We start from the raw sequence: 19,743 nt of genomic DNA, 5'->3' as shown, positions 1-19,743 counted from the left end.
ATCTATTATAGTGTGTTATAATTATCATAGTTGTAATAAATTATAATAATTGATATTGTATTATAATCAGTTATAATCCATTAGAGTGTATTATAATATAGTTGTAATACATTATCATTTATATTGTATTATAATCACAGTTATAAGGATCCATTTGGTTCATACCGAACCAAATGGTTAACCCGCACGTGCACAGGTGATTTGCATTTGTATACAGGACAGTTGGCCACTCATTTACATTACATTGTTAGACAAAAAGCAATGACCTCCATCTATGTTTACATTACAAATGAGTGTCAATGGCCGGAGTCAGCTACTCATACCTGTGGATTTGAGAGGATTCGAAAGCAGTTTCATGAATACTTTTTCATGATTGATTCTGACAAATGCCTTGGATAAATCATGTTAAATCATTTCTGAAAACGTACCTTTATGTCAAGGCCTTTTAATAATGTTTACAGTTTTATTTTCTTGCTTCTCTTTTATCCATGCTCATCTCCTTGTATGTGTTTTTAAACATTCTATTTGTTTTATTTATATGTTATTTATCTTCCATGTTATATTCCTGTAATTCTTTTGTGAAGCACAATGTAGAGGAGATACATGAAGATATAACTTTTCTGTTGCTCGGACCTTCATCAGGCCTGATGAAGGGATGAGGCGACCGAAGAGTTGGATCTATTTTTAGTTTTTTAGTCGGGGGTCTTCAATGTTTTTCAGGCCAAGGACCCCTTAGCTGAGAGAGAGACAGAGATGAAGCAGGGACCCCCACTATAAAATTGTGTTGCAGATTAAACTTTTTCATAGATAACTTCATAGACTTGTTTGACAGCACTATCATCAGTGTTGTGTAAATTAATATTTTTGCTTGTTTAATTACACGTTATCTTTTCTATTAATATGTATTTTCAGACGTTTAACCACTTTGGCTCTGCACTGCTCCTTTTTCCACTCAACACCAAACGTCTTTGCTCCTTTGTCGAAAATAGCCGATCTACAAGCCCTCAGAATAGGGATGCTAGGGTTGAAGTTCCTATCACACAAAGATTTAGCGGCCCCCCTTGTAGTAACTCTGAGGACCCCCTAGGGGTCCTGAACCCCCTGTTGAAGACCCCTGCTATAAGTGAAGACAGCCTTTTTTTTTTGCTCTTCTCAAGTTCATTACTCCTACGCAGTACGCACCTGTGCATCACTAGGTGTGCAAAAGGACTTTTTCTACTAAGTGAAGCAGAATGTAACCTTATTTCACAAAGCACTATATCAATAAAGTTTACCATCTACGTTCTTGATCTATAAAACATCATGGCTATGATAGACAACTTACTGGAAAAAACAAGGAAACAACAATCATTAACTATGGGAACAACTGAAAGCAGAATGTAACCTTATTTCACAAAGCACTATATCAATAAAGTTTACCATCTATGTTCTTAATCTATAAAACAACATGGCTATGAAACTAGACAACTTACTGGAAAAAACAAGGAAACAACTATCAATACACTACTGGTGACGCACCGTATAGTACTCCATTTTTTGCATCCATCTTGTTTTGGATGCTGTCAATGTACTGAATGGGACATTATCACGTTTAATCAGACTATTGATTGGTCTAAGTAGGTGAGATACTGACTTACCGACGGGAGGTGTTTTGTCGTTATTCTGTGGGTTGATGAAAGTTGGGGCAAAACATGTACATAACACGGACAGCGCTGATGGTGCCTCTCGTGGCTGAAGTTTGCTTGAGACTCCTCCGTCGTGGTCCAAAACTATACTTTATACAAATGTAGGCCAGAAGCTGTGTAAGGAAGAAGATCTTCTTTATACATTTGGGCTCTTAGCATTGTAGAACATAAGGAAGAAATCAAAAACACAAACAATGTCTCTTTATCAAAACTGTAATTTTGTCCAATCTGTATGGTAGAATATGTTAATACAATATAATGTATACAAATGGGGTGGTTGTATTTTATCTCCCTGCTTGAGACATTTAGATCCTGTGTCTAGGTGAGACATGACATTTAGTACCAAGCTAGATTTTGGTTCCACCTAAGGTGACCGTAATTGTTTTGTATGTTTGCCTTCCTACATTTCTCTAGTTTATATTTTGGTATGATAACCCTGACAATCTAGTGGCTTAATGGCAGTTATCACTCTCTAAACAAATCTACCCACATATGAAACCGTGATGTGTCTGAATCATTTATATGACTTCTAGACAATACCTTTAGGAAACCAATGGTCTTATAAACAGTTGAAATTGTGATTTTACCAGTAGATTCCATTTATGCTGAGAACATGTTGGTATTGTGCATATTTAATTCGATAATTTGTATAATTGAACACATTTTCAAGATGGCGTCCACGATGGCTGCCGGGAGCTTACATTTTAAATTACTATTCAACTTAGAAAGGTGGTTTGGGTGTCTAATCCTAGGGTTTAGGACTCAATGAATGCAACTGAATCTGTGAAATTACCAACAGTTAATTATTTATATCCAAATCCAATGTGGCGTCCCAAGGTGTTGTCCCATTCTACTAAACTACTCAAAAACAACAAATTATCCATTTTTATTTTTATTTTTTTTATTGAAAAGGAACACTATAACTCACATTTAATATAGTCAAGTAAAGGTAAATCTTTTTGGAAGCATATTTCTATTACTTATGAAATTACTTAAATAGCAACAAAGTTGTCAAGTAATCCAGTAAGCCAGTTTAACCAGCCCATTATACAGTTTTCACTTGTGTTATGCAGTCACTATTTATGATCATTCTCTGACTCCTCTGGAAGAAACTATTGTGGAATTGTCACTTTCCTAAAGTTGACACAATCCACAGACAAGTAGCGCAATTCAGAGAAGACCAGCTGATGGCAGTTTTAAAGTGTATGACATTGACCATTTAAAATATATCCTCAGCCATATCAAGTGTTCTCAATGGATTAATCCATGCTGTGACTGGTTGTAAAAGTTGACCCTCCAGTCTAGTGGGCGGTCATAGCTGAATGGGTAGAGAGTTCACCTGGGAAACTTAAGGTCCCAGGTTTGATTCCTGGCCCCAGCTATGTGTTGAGGTGTCCATGAGCAAGACACTTAACCCCTAACTGCTACCCAGCAGCAGTTAGGGTCTGATCCAGAATTCCACGACAGTTCATGGGAAATTAAAACAAAGGAAAACAGTCAAGTTATGCTTTCCTCAAACAACCGAAAAAGGTCAATAATGACCTATTGCTTGCTTCTGTTATTTGATGAAATTTTAATTTAAAATGTTACTGAAAACTTTAAAAGCCTTACAATGCCAGGGTCCTAGTTATATTGGAAAACTCTTATCCAAAACTGTTACTTTTCAGGATTAAAAAAAGAAAATAGCAAAAGTAGCATCTAGTGTCTAAAAAGCTCAACGCCTGTCGCTTCGCGTCACATTTCGAGCTTAATTGTAGACCTGCTATTTTGGATGCTTTTGTGTGACGCTGTAGGATGATCAAGTAGGGCAAATAGTTAAAATCTGGAGTTAAGAGGTTTCTGCCCGACAGCAACGATATGCTTATGAATCAGGGACCCTCACTACATATTGTAAAAACTTGTGTTGCAGATTAAACTTTTTCATACATAGCTTCATAGACTTGTTTGACAGCACTATCATCAGTGTTGTGTAAATTAATATTTTGGATTGTTTAATTACACGTTATCTTTTCTATTAATTTGTATTTTCAGACGTTTAACCACTTTGGCTCTGTACTGCTCTTTTTTTCCCCTCAAACGTCTTCGCCCCTTTGTCGAAAATAGCCGATCTACAAGCTCTGCTATTTTTGACTAATGATCCCCTCGGAATAGGGATGCTAGGGTTGGAGTTCCTATCACACAAAGATTTGGCGAGCCCTTGTAGTAATTCTGGGGACCCCCTAGGGGTCCCGGGTTCCTGTTGAAGACAGCATTTCTTTTTGCTCTTCTCAAGTTCATTACTCCTACGCTCCTGTCCATTTCACTAGGTGTGCAGAACCTTATTTCACAAAGCACTATATCAATAAAGTTTACCATCTACGTTCTTGATTTATAAAACAACATGGCTATGATAGACAACTTACTGGAAAAAACAAGGAAACAACTATCATTAACTACTGGAACAACTGAAAGCAGAATGTAACCTTATTTCACAAAGCACTATATCAATAAAGTTTATCATCTATGTTCTTAATCTATAAAACAACATGGCTATGAAACTAGACAACTTACTGGAAAAAACAAGGAAACATTAACTACTGGTGACGCACCGTATAGGATATTTTTTACATCCTCCATCTTTTATTGGTGCACCGGCTTCGGATGCTGTCAATGTACTGAATGGGACATTATCACGTTTAATCAGACTATTGATTGGTCTAAGTAGGTGAGATACTGACCTACCGACGGGAGGTGTTTTGTCGTTATTCTGTGGGTTGATGAAAGTTGGGGCAAACGCTCACCCCAAAACATGAACCACGATTCTGTGCCCAGCGGTACATAACACGGACGGCGCTTTGCAACGTTCGGCACGGCAACTCGCTCGCTTTAGCTCGCCTCTCGTGGCTCAAGTTCACTTGAGACGCCTCCATTGTGGTCCAAAACTATACTTTATACAAACCACCTACTGAGCCCCGTACTTAGACCCATCAATATTCTGATTAAATGTGATAATGTCCCATTCAGTGCAACTACTGGACAGCATCCGAAATGGGTGATTAGTCTCCTCTAGTAACAGATTACATGTAGGCCAGAAGCTGTGTAAGGAAGAACATCTTCTTTATACATTTGGGTTCTTAGAATTGTAGAACATAAGGAAGAAATCAAAAACACAAACAATGTCTCTTTATCAAAACTGTAATTGTGTCCAATCTGTATGGTAGAGTATCTTAATACAATATAACTTATACAATCTGTATGGTTGGGCATTAACAGAATAATCGAATATTCGACTATCAAACCACTATTCGACCACTGTACATCAAAGTCGATTATTCTATTTTCTTTTTAAAATTTTTTTTTTTTAGATTTTTTTTTTAGATTTTTTTAGATTTTTAGTGGCTCTACTACAGCAGACACGCAGCTGTGAGCTCTGGTGTGACGTCAACTCGCATTCCTTGAGTCGAGTCGTCAATGCCATTAATATTTTTTGTATAATCAAATCGATTAATCGAATATTCGAATACTTATAGGTCGAATAATTCGAATGCTAAAAATCACTATTCGTGAATGCCCTACTGTATGGTAGAGTATGTTAATACAATATAACTTATATTTCTCCCCTGAGCAAGCAGGCAGGCTCTATTAGCTCAAAGGTAAAATTGTGTGCACTTGAGCATGAGTCCCGGGTTCAAATCCGGGGTAGAAGAGGAAAGTTACATAGGGCAGCTTTAATAACTCATATCTTTCAGAATTATCCATAGCATTCAAACATCAGAGACAGCCTTTTCCGGTGCACCAGAGGAAAATCCAGAAATAGCAATTACATTATCAATTAAAAATGGAATTGGTATTTAAGAGGTCAAAGGGGAAGTGCCTTTAATACCCTCATACATGACTGTTAACAAAAAATCATCTACTGATGCACAAACTTGGAGACATCATCAGTGTAAAAAATATACCTGGAGTCACTGGTCTTGGACTTTTTTGTGTTATCCTTTTAGCCTTAATGTCTGACTGTACGACGTGCTGTTTACATTTCTGACTAATAGTATTAAATCAATCAATTTAGTCATTGTATGGCGATTCTTGGTCTCAGAATCGCCAAACAAAGCCAGCTTTAGGATGTACAGCGGTTTTATGCTTGAATATCCTTCACAATATTGCACATTTAAAATTACATTTGTGAAACTATATGCCCTACCTGGCTAAATCACCACACAATTATACATTATACTACATTGTTATTATGGTTGTTTATTATATCTAACTGATTGATCCAGAATTGTACGACAGTTCAGACAAAAGACAGTCCAGTTATGCTTTCCTCAAACAACCGAAAAAGGTCACTAATGACCTATTGCTTCCTTCTGTCATTTGATGTTGAGATTTGGTATTGTAGATATTGTCTCTGTCGGGTGGAAACCTCATACAGTATGTCCAAAACTGTTACTTTTCAGGATTCAAATTCAAAAATAGCAAAATTAGCAGATCTACAAGCCCAAAACGTGTCGCTTCGCGTCACTTTTCGAGCTTGTAGACCTGCTATTTTTGATGCTTTTGTGTGACGCTGTAGTATGATCAAGTACGGCAAATAGTTATAATCTGGAGTTAAGAGGTTTCTGCCCGACAGCAACGATATGCTTATTATGAACCTGAGCAGATCCTCAGGTTCATAAGGGTCATCTTACAGTAGATGGTCCTTAAACTTGCCTTATTGGGCGATCAGGCCAGCCAACAAGGCTTTAGAAAGGCTAATCATGTTAAATCACTTCTGAAAACTTACCTTTATGTCAAGGCCTTCTAATAGTGTTTATAGTTTAGTTATTTTCTTTTTTCTTCTATTTGTTTTATTTATATTTTTACTTATTCATTTTCTCTTCCTAGTTATGTTCCTGTAATTCTTATTTTTGTGAAGCACAATGTAACCTTATTTCACAAAGCACTATATCAATAAAGTTCACTATCTATCCTAACCATTTCAACTTAATTAGGGAACATAAACCTGTAAGATTTGTGCAACAACATGGCTATGATATTATAGACAACTTACAAGGAACAAGGAAACAAGAATCCTTAACTAGTAACAATAAACACATTCAGTCATTTTTGTCTACAGAGCCTGACCTTGACCTTTTCTGGCCAAGTGAGAGATGGATGAAAGTGCGTTCCGTGCAAAGAGGTGGACTATTTACCAAACTCGTGAGGTAATTCAAAGTCCTATAAAAAGTGGGCATCTCCATCTCCATGGCTATGATTAAGAACAAAGTGGGCTATAAGTATCACCAGTAAGCCAGGTACACATACAGGGGTAGATGGTACGTTGTGAGAAGCATACTCGACTGTTAGGCGTATCATATAACACTACATTGATTTTAATCGTTGCTCATCCAGTTTGTCAGACTGGCTAAAGTTGTTCACAGTGATGCTGTGAAGCCATGGAAGAAGTTGAAGATGGAATTGCTGTTGTGGGCATAGGATGCAATTTCCCAGGGGGTAAGTACAGTATTTTACTTTCAAAAGCTATTTTAAGACAAATATTTTAACCATTCTTACTGCACAAATAAAAAACAATATCCTTGAGGTTTAGATTATACCAGCGCTGTGATTTAATCATACAATAGGTTCTATGCACAGCAGCCATAATTATTGGCAGAAAATTGGGCCACTTCTTAGTTATTTCACAGGTGTAATGATACTAATTAAAGGTGCACTATGCAGCTTTCCTCTTCTACCCCGGATTATTTACCCGGTTTCCTGCAAAAGTGTCCCAATTAAACTGTAGGGCCTAAAATTTGTATACCTAAAATTGACTGGCTTCATTGGGAATTGTTGCGTGCCTATGTTTGAACTGATTACAATGTGTGTATCTGGCAAAGCTGACAGTTGGTTACCGAATATATATTTCAATACAATTCAAGATTCCTCACTATATTTCTAAATTGTTCTTACGGCCAAAATGTGTGAACCATGTGAGCTGCAGATACATGAGCAAATTTGTCTTAATTAAATTAATCCAACTGACAATTAATTTACATGAGCAGTAAATATATAATGAATGGATAAGATCAGTGGTGGAAAGTACATTGGTACTGTAAGTACTGTAGGTATATTTTGATGCCAATACTTTGATGAACTTTTACTCTTTTACTTCTAGGCTACTTGTAACAGAGTATTTTTACATTGTGGTATTGATACTTTTACTGTGTAAGTGGAAAAGAATAAGTACTTTTCCCCACCTAATATGTCCTGTTTACTCCACATGATAAAGACTTTCTGACATGCACAACTCAACAGCTCAACACTTTTAACAGAATATAATACTCCAGCAGTTAAAATATTCATGTTCACATCATGACAGGAATGTATTTATTTATTTACTTACCAGGGACAGTGCACATTAATCAACATGTCAGTTTTCACATCCATGTAAATGAGCCAGAGTTAGCCAGAAGCTAATTTTCATCTGTAGTCCCCGAGTTAGCTGTTATAAAGTGGTGATAAAACTATCCATACAAAAACAGACATACAGTATCAATACAGTACAAGACAAGACAAGTAAACATAATACAGGAGACAGATGACAATTAAAGTAAAATATGAGAAATTACACCAGTGACAAAAAGAGCTGATCATTACCCATTACCCATGATTACAAATTTGGTTTGCTTTAAGCCATCTTTTGGCTTAAAGGTTTAATTTGAAGGTCAAATAGTGGGTGGTCTCTCTTACTTCGGTAGGGAGACTATTCCAGTGATGGGAGTCTCTAACAGAGAAGACTGTTTTACCAAACACACTCCGTCTGAATGGTACCTCACAGTCCCCTCTGGTAGTTGCCCTTATCACCACTTTCCCTTCGCTCTATGAACTGTTTCAGTGGAGGAGGTGCAAGCCCATTTAAAACATAAAAAATGAGACAAGCATCTGCAAAATGTTTAAAGCTATCAAAATTAAATAAATTGTACTTTTGAACTATATGGCAATGGTGGTCACAATTGGCCTTTCGGCCAAGTGTTTTTAAAGTCTGTTTGTAAAGTATATGTTTCAAAGTTGTCAGATTTGTCTGTGACCTGAGGTTGTGAAGCAGTATGTTATGTGTGAGAAGATCATAGCATGATGAAGAGTTTAGCTGCGTCTGTTGTTAGATATGGTCTTATGTGCCTGCAATTAGACAGATTGAATTTGATTGTGTTGGCTATAATCATAAATCATTGTACACAGGAGAGGGGCTTGAACATTTCTGGAATGTTCTTGTGACTGGGAAGAACTGTACTGTGCCGATTCCCAAGGAGAGGTTTGACCTGGCGAGCTGGTATGACCCTGATGACAGCAAAGCGGGCAAGTCCCGCACGGCGAAGGCTGCTCTCATTGAAGGGTACAGTTATTCATCTTTTTCTTACTCTAAATATGAATGCATAACTTAATATGAGACACAACTATCAATATATAGTGTTATGACCCTAGGGGTCATGTAAGTATTTTCCTGTGTGTTGCCCTGTGTATGTATTTTTACCTCATTGGTGTATGGGTGATTGAGTGGTGCTGATTGAGTAGCTGGTGTGTGTGGTGTGAGTGGTGTCTGATGTCCCGTCTCCATGTAGACGGAGGAAACAGCATTACGTGTGTCGTTGCCAGATGTTGTGAGAGAAGTAAGCAGCCAGTTCTATGAAAACAAGCCCCAAAGAGGCGATTAGGCTACATTTTAAACCTGTACAATGGCTATTTGAAAATAGCCGATCTACAAGCTCACAGTGAGCTTGTAGATCTGCTATTTTCAAAAAGATCTTGAAAAGAAATAGTGAAATAATATTTGGTATATATATATATATATATGTTTATATATATATATATATATATATATATATATATATATATATATATATATATATATATATATATATATATATATATAATATATTCAAAATATTATTTCACTATTTCTTTTCAAGATCTTTTTGAAACAGATCTTGATGAGGCCGATTTTTGCAAAACCATTTATTGTTATGGTACACCAACAAATTTGGTCCAAACATCACGCAAACCGGTACACATTATCTCTATAGTCAAGTGATCAAGATGGATCTGTCTAATTTTTCATATTCCATCCTGATTGGCGAATTCCAAACATTGCAGTTCCACAATAACCTAACTGACCTGTCCTCCGATGAGCACTTTGTCTAATTTACCCATGTTTTCAACTTTGTTAATAAATCACTGTATTATGGATTTTAAACTGGTGTTGGTGGCTGTGTTTGGGGACTGGGGAGGAGGGAGTCCATTTTATGTTACACCTAGTAACCCCAGGCCGGTCGTAACAATAGGACCATCTGATGGGTATAAGAAATATTTGCTTTAATTGCTTGACATGAATGGAAGAAGCCATTTTATATTTAAAATGTTCAATGTTTTGCTAACTCAACAATGTAACTCATTGTTTTATAAGTAACTTTGTATAAGTCATTAAAATCAACTTCAAAAGGCTGACATGTGAATTTCCCTGTGTAGGTTCAATGAATTTGACCACAGGTTCTTTGGCATCAGTGACGGTGAAGTGGAGCGCATGGACCCCCAGCAGAAGATGGTTCTTCAGTGTGTGTACAGGGCTTTAGAGGATGCTGGCCTGCCCATGGAAAAGGCCAGCGGCACAAACACAGGAGTGTTTCTGGGTACGGTGGTAAAAAATAAGCTACAGTAAAAAATAAATGTTTCTGTAACTCTGAGTGTAACAATGGATAAGGATTTTTAAGTGTAGAAAGTAATATATTTATCAATGGGAATATATAGCCTATAAGGAATATATATTAATAACATATATATTTATGTGTGTATATATATATATATATATATATATATATATATATATATATATATATATATATATATATATATATATATATATATATATATATATATATATATATATATATATATTGAACTATGACAATTAACTTAGTGAAATTTTAAGCTGCACTATGGTAGAGTTAGTGGGGCGGCACGAAAATCTTTAATTTTTGCGATGAAAGATGATTGAGATGAAGATGAGCGAGGAGGCAGGCTCTATTAGCTCAATGGTAAAACGTTAAGCAAACCGGAATCAAATCAAGAGGAAAGTTACATAGTGCAGCTTTAAACTGCTTAAACTTGATCTTAAACTTAAAATTAAACTTAAAGGACAACTTCACCCATTTTCAACCTGTTTTCATATAATTGGTCCTCACTAATGCTCATGATAACATGGTACCATTTGTTCCTACTTGGTCTGTGTCTCAGACGAGGGCTGTGGACAGTTCAGAAACCTGCCTACCAGTGACATCATCGATGGGGAATCCAAGCTAATAGAAACTGCAGGCTTTCTATTCCTGGAAAGTTAGCATGCTACTGTATATAATGGAAGCCACTGTTCTCGTGTTAATAAAATAATAATAAATCTTTTTTGAAAATAAAATCTGTCTAACGATGATGTCACTGGTAGACGGGTTTCTGAAGTGTCCACAGCCCTCCTATGAGACACAGACTGAGTAGAAAGAAATTGTACCATTTTATCATAAACATTAGTGAGGACCATTTATATGAATATAGGTTAAAATGGGTGAAGTCATCCTTTAATAAACTTACTTATTTTATTACCATTTCATTAACTTTTAGATAATACAAATGTAGTAACAACAGCACCCCATAATTGTACCACTAAACTATGTGTATATTGCAGGTTTGATGAACAGAGAGTATGAGCAAACTGCTGCACACCTGCATCCCAGTGTGATCAACCACTGGACTAGCTCTGGGCAGGCTACGAGTATCGCTGCTAACCGAGTCTCCTACGTCTTCAACCTCACCGGACCTTCAATGGTTATAGACACTGCTTGCTCATCATCACTGGTGGCTCTTCATTTGGCCTGTCAAGCCATCAAACAAGGTTGGCAGTTTTGTATGTAGTTGGGGAGACCGGGGACAATTGTAGAAAAGGTTTTGTTACTCAAAAACCTCTATTTTAATCTATTTGGATGCAATTTTTACGCAGGTACTGTAACTTGTAGGCTACTTGTGTTCAACTTGAAAATGTAAAAAAAAAATGTTTAGGGTCGCACTATTGATTGAAATAATCAGTGTAGTGCAGGGGCAATTGTAACAGCATAATGAGTTTATAGGCTGCATGGGTTCAATTTGCTGGGAATTAGGGGGAAAGCCATCGATCTGTTTAAATATAGGGCATAGCAGTGGCGGCCATTTTGTGGTTCCACAGATAAAGAGCCCATTAGCCACTGCTATAGCCCTATAGAGGTGACGGAGGGTGCCGAAAGTGACACATCCGGCTGTTGCCGAAACTGTCGTATTTGGCCAAGCGTAGGATTACAGCACTATTTACATTGTTGTACGTCAATAGCAAAAATAGCCGACCCAGCTATTTTTGCCAGATGTTCGCCTATTTTCACAGATTGGTCATCAATTATGAAATGCCCAGAAGAAGGATGCTAGGGTTCATGTGATTAATCTGGCGTGAACTATTGAAAATAAATGACTGCTTAACCAATCATATATTCTCTCTCATCAGGAGACTGTGAGATGGCTCTGTGTGGGGGAGTCAGCTGCTTGATCGATCCAGCAGTCTTTGTTGCTCTCAGCAAGGCAAAGATGGTCTCACCTGAAGGAACCAGTAAACCTTTCTCCAGCACAGCTGATGGCTACGGCAGAGGAGAGGGCTGTGGGTTTGTTCTGCTGAAACCACTGAGAAAGGTACGCATTGACAAAATGATCATGAAAAATAACCGATTTGGTGGAAATGCAGCATCTATCACTGTGAGACACATTGACTTCTATCAGGAATAGTGCCCATGAACCTGTGACGCACATGGGCATCAGAGGGAGCTCCCATGACCTTGTTCCCCCTAAATTCAGCACAAACATGGGGAATATACCGGCACCAAAATGTGGACTGCCCTACCAACAGCCTAGAAACATCTCGATTCCTCATCCAAATTTAAAACTGACCTAAAAACATGGCTGTCCTCAAATCCTAATTGGACTTAGATCATTTTAGTCCCTGCTTGCCCCCAGAGATGAAAACAACACACTTACTCTAATATTGCTTAGTACTGCAATTTAGTGTTGTTGATGTTATAAAATGATGTATTGTATGTCATGATGATGAATTGAGTACAGTGAACCACAATGGAAACAAGCCCACCGGGGCTTTTTTTGTCATCCTTTTAGCATATATTTTTTTACTGTACTGCCGTACTGTTTTGTAAGTTGTTGTTGTAAGTATTCAGTCAATCATTTGGATTTCAAGTTAACGGTGCATTGCATCATGAACAACAAAAGTGCACTCCTCGGAGCACAGATCCCAGCCAGGCCTGGTTGCCTACCAAGGGATACCCATGACAATAAAATTATAATCTACTCAGTAGATTCTACTGGATATAACATTACAATTGTCTATTATTACAGGCTTTACAAGAACATGACCATATATGGGGTGTCATTACCAAAACGGCAGTCAACCAAGATGGACGCTCAGTCACTCCGATCACCAAACCCTCCATGGTTCAACAAGAGGAGCTGCTGCGCCGCGTCTACTCAGAGTCTGACCTGCAGAACGTCCAGTACATAGAGGCACATGGGACTGGAACACCGGTTGGAGACCCAACAGAGGCTGGGAGCATCTCAAACGTCATCGCCAAAGCCAGGCCTCCAGATTCAGAGACACTCCGCATCGGCTCTGTGAAGAGCAACATTGGACACACAGAGTCTGCAGCTGGGGTGGCAGGGCTCATTAAGGTACTGTTAATGATGAAGCATGAAACCATTGTTCCAACTGTGTTCTACTCAGAACACAGTGCCAGTATAGATGCCAAAGCCCTAAATGTAAAGATTCCTACTGAAGTAGAGATGTGGAATTTCTCTGGTGAAAGAATTGCAGGGGTAAACAATTTTGGTTTTGGAGGAACAAATGCACACGCTATTGTCAAACAACACAAACAGACAAACTTTCCTCAAAAGAGTACATGGAAACAAAATAAGTATTTGGTCATGTCAGCAAATTCTCCTAAATCCCTCATTTCCACAATGGAAGACACCATTAAACAGGTAGATGCAGACAGCGCTGTTGACCTAGACTCGTTGGTTTACACATCAGCTTGTCGAAGAAGCCATCGAAAACACAAATACAGGAAGGCCATCGTGATTTCTTCTCTGGCCGAGCTTAAAAGCCAAGTAAAATCTGCCCTGAGCAAAAATATCACCCCTTCCTTCTCAGATGTGAAGCTGGTGTTTGTCTTCTGTGGGAATGGTGTGACCTACCATGGCATGTGTAAGCAACTATTGAAACAGGAGACTGTATTCAGAGAAAAGGTCAAAGAGATTGAGAAACTCTTCCAAAGATTCAGTAGACTGAGCATTTTGGACAGACTTGAGAGTGAATTTGAGAGTAGTGACTTCTCAAGCCCAGATGTCATCCAACCACTCCTATTTGCTATCCAGGTTGGCATTGCCACCCTCCTCAAGTATTGGGGGGTCAAACCTGATGCCATTCTTGGGCACTCTGTTGGTGAGGTCGCTGCTGCTCACTGTTCTGGCCTCTTGTCTCTTGAGGATGCAGTGAAGGTGATCTACTACCGCAGTACCCTCCAGAGCAAGGTTACAGGAGGCAAGATGCTGGTCATCAGCAACATGGCTGTGTCAGAGGTTCTTAATGTCATCCCTCGTTATTCTAACAAGGTTTGCCTCGCTGCCGTCAACAGTCCCCAGTCCTGCACTCTCTCTGGTGATGCAGATGCTATAGAAAGCCTCTACAGTGAGTTACATGGATCAGACAGTAGTCAGAATCTGTTCCTCCGTGTTCTGAATGTCCCTGCGGCTTACCACAGCCACATGATGGATACAATTCTGTCTGACATAACAGACAGTATCGGCTCCTTACAGGTGAATGATCTAGAGACAGAGCTGATCTCGACAGTGACAGGCAAGGAGGTAGCGCAGCTTGATTTTAGCACAGGCATGTACTGGGCCAGAAACATCAGGGAGCCAGTATTATTTGAGGAGGCAGTGAGAGCAGCATCTAAAGGAAAGAGGAATGCAGTGTTTGTAGAGATTGGCCCAAGGAGAGCCCTCCAAAGGAACATCATGGAAACTCTAGGAAACAACACCCCTGTTCTTGGATCAGTTCTGCCAGAGAAAGATCATGAAACAATGCTGAGCCTTGTGTCTAAGATTTTTGAGCTGGGGGTTCAGGTAGACTGGAGCCAGTTCTACAGAGGATGTGAGACATCCCCATTGCCCTTCCCAAGATACCAGTTTGATTGCTCTAAACGGGATATAATTATTGATGCATCACAGAGAAGCACAACAACTAACCACCCTGTGCTGCATCAAACTGGCAAGGACAGCAACACATTCAGCTGTGATCTTTTGTCTAACTCCTCATCCTACCTGCAAGAGCATAAACACAATGGCATACCCATCGTCCCTGGTGCCTTCTATGTCGAGTTGGGTTTGGCTGCTTTCGTGGCAAATGCCAAACCAAAGATACCCCTCAGCTCTCTTCAACTGAGTGTAGATTTTCATAGTCCATTTGAATTAATGCAGAATACACCAGAAATGAATGTGCAACTAGTGCCAGCGGAGAACGAGTCTACTTTCAAGGTGTTCTCTTCATCTGCCATTTATGCATCAGGCACAATAGCTTGCAAGCAAGAAAGGGTAATTGAAGAGAAGAGTATTGCATTAAACTCCATCTACAAAAGATGCACATCTGTCGTGAGCTCTGAACAGCTCTATTTGTTTCTTTCTCAGGCGGGCTTTCAGTATGGGACTGTTTTCCAGAATAAGGGCGATATACATTATGGGGAGGAATTGATGGAGGCATATTCAGTTGTAACAGTTCCAGAGGACTTACGGCCTCACTTATACGACTACTGCATCCATCCTGTTGTACTTGACTTCCTGATGCAACTTCTCCCGGTTACGGTAGCACATGCATTTGCAGGAAGAAAGGGATTCCCTGCCAAAATTGGAAGTGTGACAGTGTTGGAACCACTTCAACATGAGATGATTATCTATCTTAGATTAATTGATTTAGGTGTTGATCAATTTGAAGTCTGTGGCTTCTTCACAGATAAAGAGGGCAGAGTGCTAGTGGAGGTCAAACATGTGTTGGTCAAGTTCCTTGGAAGTCGCTTTCATGTGGTTGAGGAATACTTCTACCACAATGAATACAATGTTGTCTCTGAAAACATCACATCCCCTGATCTTCCTAAGGCCTTGGTCTTCTGTGACCGTTTAGGCATAGGTAAAGCCATGCAACAACACCTGGACTCAAGATCTCGATTCATTTCCTTAACACATGCAAAGGAAATCTTGAGTCATGGATTCCATACTCTTTTGGTAAACCTCAACATCACAGAAGTAGGGAAACATTTTGATGAGATCTTGTTTTTGTGGGGCAAAGAAGATCTCTCTTCGGTGGCAGCCGATAATGTCCTGCAGAATTTGGTGAGCTGCTGTGAGATATTCCGCCGAATAGTCCTTGAACTGAAGCTAATGAAGTTCCCTAACTCTATCAGAGCAATAACATACCGTGCTGCTGAAAACACAGTAGACCACATAAACCCAGGCTTTGCTCTGTTTGGCATGACAAGATCATTTGCTGCAGAGTTACCAGAGCTTTCTTTTCAACTGATTGACATAAGTTCCATCTCTACTAAGGACATCACTGCACTGTCTCAGATCCTGAGATCATACCCATGCAGTAAGTACCCAGAATTGGTAGTAAAAGACGGGTCCGTTTTGGAACCTTCCATTGTCCGTACCCCTATTCAAAGTGATATTAACAGCTTTGACAGCAACTTCTGCTCCACACTGTCTGATCCCTGCATCCTTCAGACAGCTGATGCATATACAATGACCAACCTGTCCGCTGTTCCTTTCAATCATAATGACCACCAGCCAATTGCAGAGTCATCGGTTGAAATTCAGATCAGTAAGATGTGTGCTCATACTTCTGACTATTATCCTGTCAGTGTTTCTCATATGAAATATGGCCAGACTATCTACTGCAACAAACAAGCATCCCAGAACCATAATCTGCTCGCTCTGGATTTCAGTGGCACGATCACAGCAGTTGGAAAGGATGTTAGAAAGTTTAAAGTTGGAGAACATGTTGTTGCTTGTTACCCTGTTCAGGCAGCAACCACAGTCTCAGTGCCAGTAGATGCATGCTATGGTAGCAAACGATTCCCATTCCTGAGGAGAACACCTTGTGTTTCATACTTTGTCCTAGCATGGGAGATCCTGCACAGAGCTTTGGCCGGAAACAAACAAAACCTGGGAATTATATCTTCAGTCCCCGACTCTGTGCTGATGAAGGTGTTAACTCTCACAGCTCACAAATCAGGATGGAATGTCATAGGTAGTACACAGTGCAATGTATCTTTTGTAGATGGAAAACAAGTGGAGGCCTTTGTCCTCCTGCCCCAGTTTGATGAGTCTATGATTGCTAACCTTTGCAAGGTTCCGGGTGTACGAAATGTCGTCGTACTGTGTGAATCTCAGTCCCAGTGTTTAGTGGCTCAGGACTCATTTCAAAATGTGAGGGAAGGTGTTCATCTGCAGACCATTCTAGTGCCAGTGGTTCTACAGAAGGGCTCCCTGACTGCAAAGAGGTCCCATGTTTACCACTGGCTTAAGTCCATGAACTTGGACAGGAAATCATTTTCCCTTAACAATTATACCTTGCAGAGTGTCAAATCTGAAAGTATTGACAATCACCTATTGGAAAGATCAAAGTCGTACTTCATTTTAAAGACCCTGCCTGTAGTGGCACTGACACAAGATGTACAAAGTGATCTATCTGTTATTCCATTGCTGCCTACAAAGAAACAGCTTTTCCGTAAGCAAGCTGTGTACATTGTGACAGGCGGGTTGACAGGGTTGGGCTTTGAAACGGTCAGGTTCATTTGTCAGAAAGGTGGAGGACATGTTGTCATACTCTCCAGAAGCAGTCCATCAACAGAGATGCAGCAAATGATACACAATGTAGAGAAACAGTTTGGGGCATCCATCATTACCATGCAATGTGATGTATCTGTCTCTCGGAATGTGTGCAAGACTATTGAAACAATTGGCCAGAAATTCCCCACTTGTCCAATCAGAGGAGTGTTCCACAGTGCCGTTGTCTTGCATGACGGGTTGATTGAAACCCTTAACGAATCTCTCTACGAGAAGGTCCTCAAGCCCAAAGTGAATGGTGTTCTGAATCTGCATCATGCAACTCAACATTGTGAGTTAGATTACTTTGTGTGTTACTCCTCCGTCTCTGCCCTCCTAGGAAATGCATCACAAACAAACTATGCAGCAGCCAATTCGTTCCTCGACACATTCTGCCATTATAGACGCACGCTTGGGCTCCCAGGCCAGTCTATCAACTGGGGGGCTTTGAACCTGGGTCTTCTTTTAAACAAGGAACACTTCCAGAGGTTTCTGGAAGCAAAGGGAATCATGGTGCTGGATGTTGGTGACATTCATGCAAGTTTGGAACAATGCCTTGTGATCAACAGACCCCAACAGGCTGTGGTCAGATTTAACTTCAAAAACATCAGGTCCAACGTCCTCTCCCAAAATTCCGCCATGGCAATGCGTTTGGGACCTTTGGTGGAAGAGGCCTTCCACAAGTCCAAACAGTTGAATTCCCAGACAAAAGACGCAGACTCAGTCACACCAAGTGACTATGTCAAATCTCTACTTAGTGAGACCGTTGGCATTGATAAGAGTGAGTTGAGTGAGGAAATGTTGCTCTCCTCTTTAGGCGTTGACTCAATGCAGGCGATGACTCTGCAGAACCTCATCTTTCAGGAGAGAGGTGTGAATGTGCCTCTGGTCAAACTGCTGAACCCCAATGCCACACTGTCAACAGTGATAGCCATCTTAACTGAAGGAACTAGCAGTGAACATATGAACGATGACCAAGACTCCACCTTGATTCAAGAGACAGATTATCTTTCAACAAGTTTTTAGAACTGTCAAACACAGAAACTGTGCATATAGTCAGAGTATCATTTTACGATTGTACAATCTTTTGCTAATGCTTTTTAGCTAATACATTCTCAGTTTTTCTGACACCAACAAGGCGTTCGAAAACTGGCAAGAGTGATCCTGAAGCTGACATGGGTGGATTTTATTTGACACTTATTTGCTCTTGTTCAGTCAAGATAACTTGTTCACAGAAAACTAAATTAAATGTGGGTATAAAAAGAGCAATAGAAACCTTTTTGGCAGTTACAAAACCAGAATCTTAAAATGATAGATAAAAAAATCAAGATCAAAAGAGGAGATACAGATTGACAGAAATGCTGGCACTGGTATACAAAATGAACAATGTGTTGTTATGCCACCAAAACAAAAAAAGACTTTGAGCATGAGTCCAATGACAGTAGTCCACAAGGCTATTTACAGTCACAGACATATTTGACAATGCTGTAACATAACCACATTGTAAAATGAGAATAAAAATAATTGCAGAAAATTGTTTGAATAAAATGATTTTACTTGATAATATAAATGTGTATTTTTCTTTTCAGTTGTTTGAGAAGAGAGACATATATTGTGCCATGAATTATTCATTCCACAAAAATTATACTTTTACTCCACTACAATTATTTGAAAACTAGTAACTAGTTATGTAGATTTTGATTATTATTACAAAACATACATTAACCACTTCAGCCCTATACATTTTTGCCATTTGAGCATTGTGAGCTTGTAGATCTGCTATTTTCAAACGATTTTTATACATTTGAAAACTTGTGAAATGGGACATTCTGCATAATGAGTACTTTCTACTTTTGGTACTTCAATTACATTTTTATACCAATACTTCTGTACTTTTACTCTTCTTACTAAATGTTTCATTCCAGATCTTTACTTGTAATAGATTATTTCTACATTGCAGTTACAACATTGCTTTTACTTAAGTAAAACATTTGAGTACTTTTTCCACCAGTGGTGTTCTACTTGTAATGGCTGCTATATAGCAACAGAAAGAAGAACACACAACTTGCTAAAGATTTGAACGAACATATATTCCTCC

The 19,743-nt window shown here is 39.1% G+C and overlaps 1 protein-coding gene across 1 annotated transcript; it reads left to right on the top strand.

Annotated features, from left to right (window-relative positions):
• Positions 1-7,099: 7,099 nt before the first annotated feature.
• Positions 7,100-18,671, top strand: LOC308077584 (phthioceranic/hydroxyphthioceranic acid synthase-like; the record flags this gene model as incomplete). Its single annotated transcript, XM_080418329.1, has 6 exons — positions 7,100-7,157; positions 8,883-9,036; positions 10,167-10,327; positions 11,371-11,577; positions 12,214-12,395; positions 13,110-18,671. 6 exons carry the CDS (start codon positions 7,100-7,102, stop codon positions 18,669-18,671), a joined length of 6,324 nt encoding a protein of 2,107 aa, XP_080274455.1.
• Positions 18,672-19,743: the final 1,072 nt, after the last annotated feature.

The sequence above is a fragment of the Gymnoscopelus braueri genome (genome assembly GCF_963280865.1).
Source record: "Gymnoscopelus braueri genome assembly, chromosome: 21".
Classification (NCBI taxonomy): Eukaryota; Metazoa; Chordata; class Actinopteri; order Myctophiformes; family Myctophidae; genus Gymnoscopelus; species Gymnoscopelus braueri.
The sequence above is the reverse complement of the archived record's forward strand: the minus strand, read 5'-3'. Positions and strand labels throughout refer to the sequence as shown.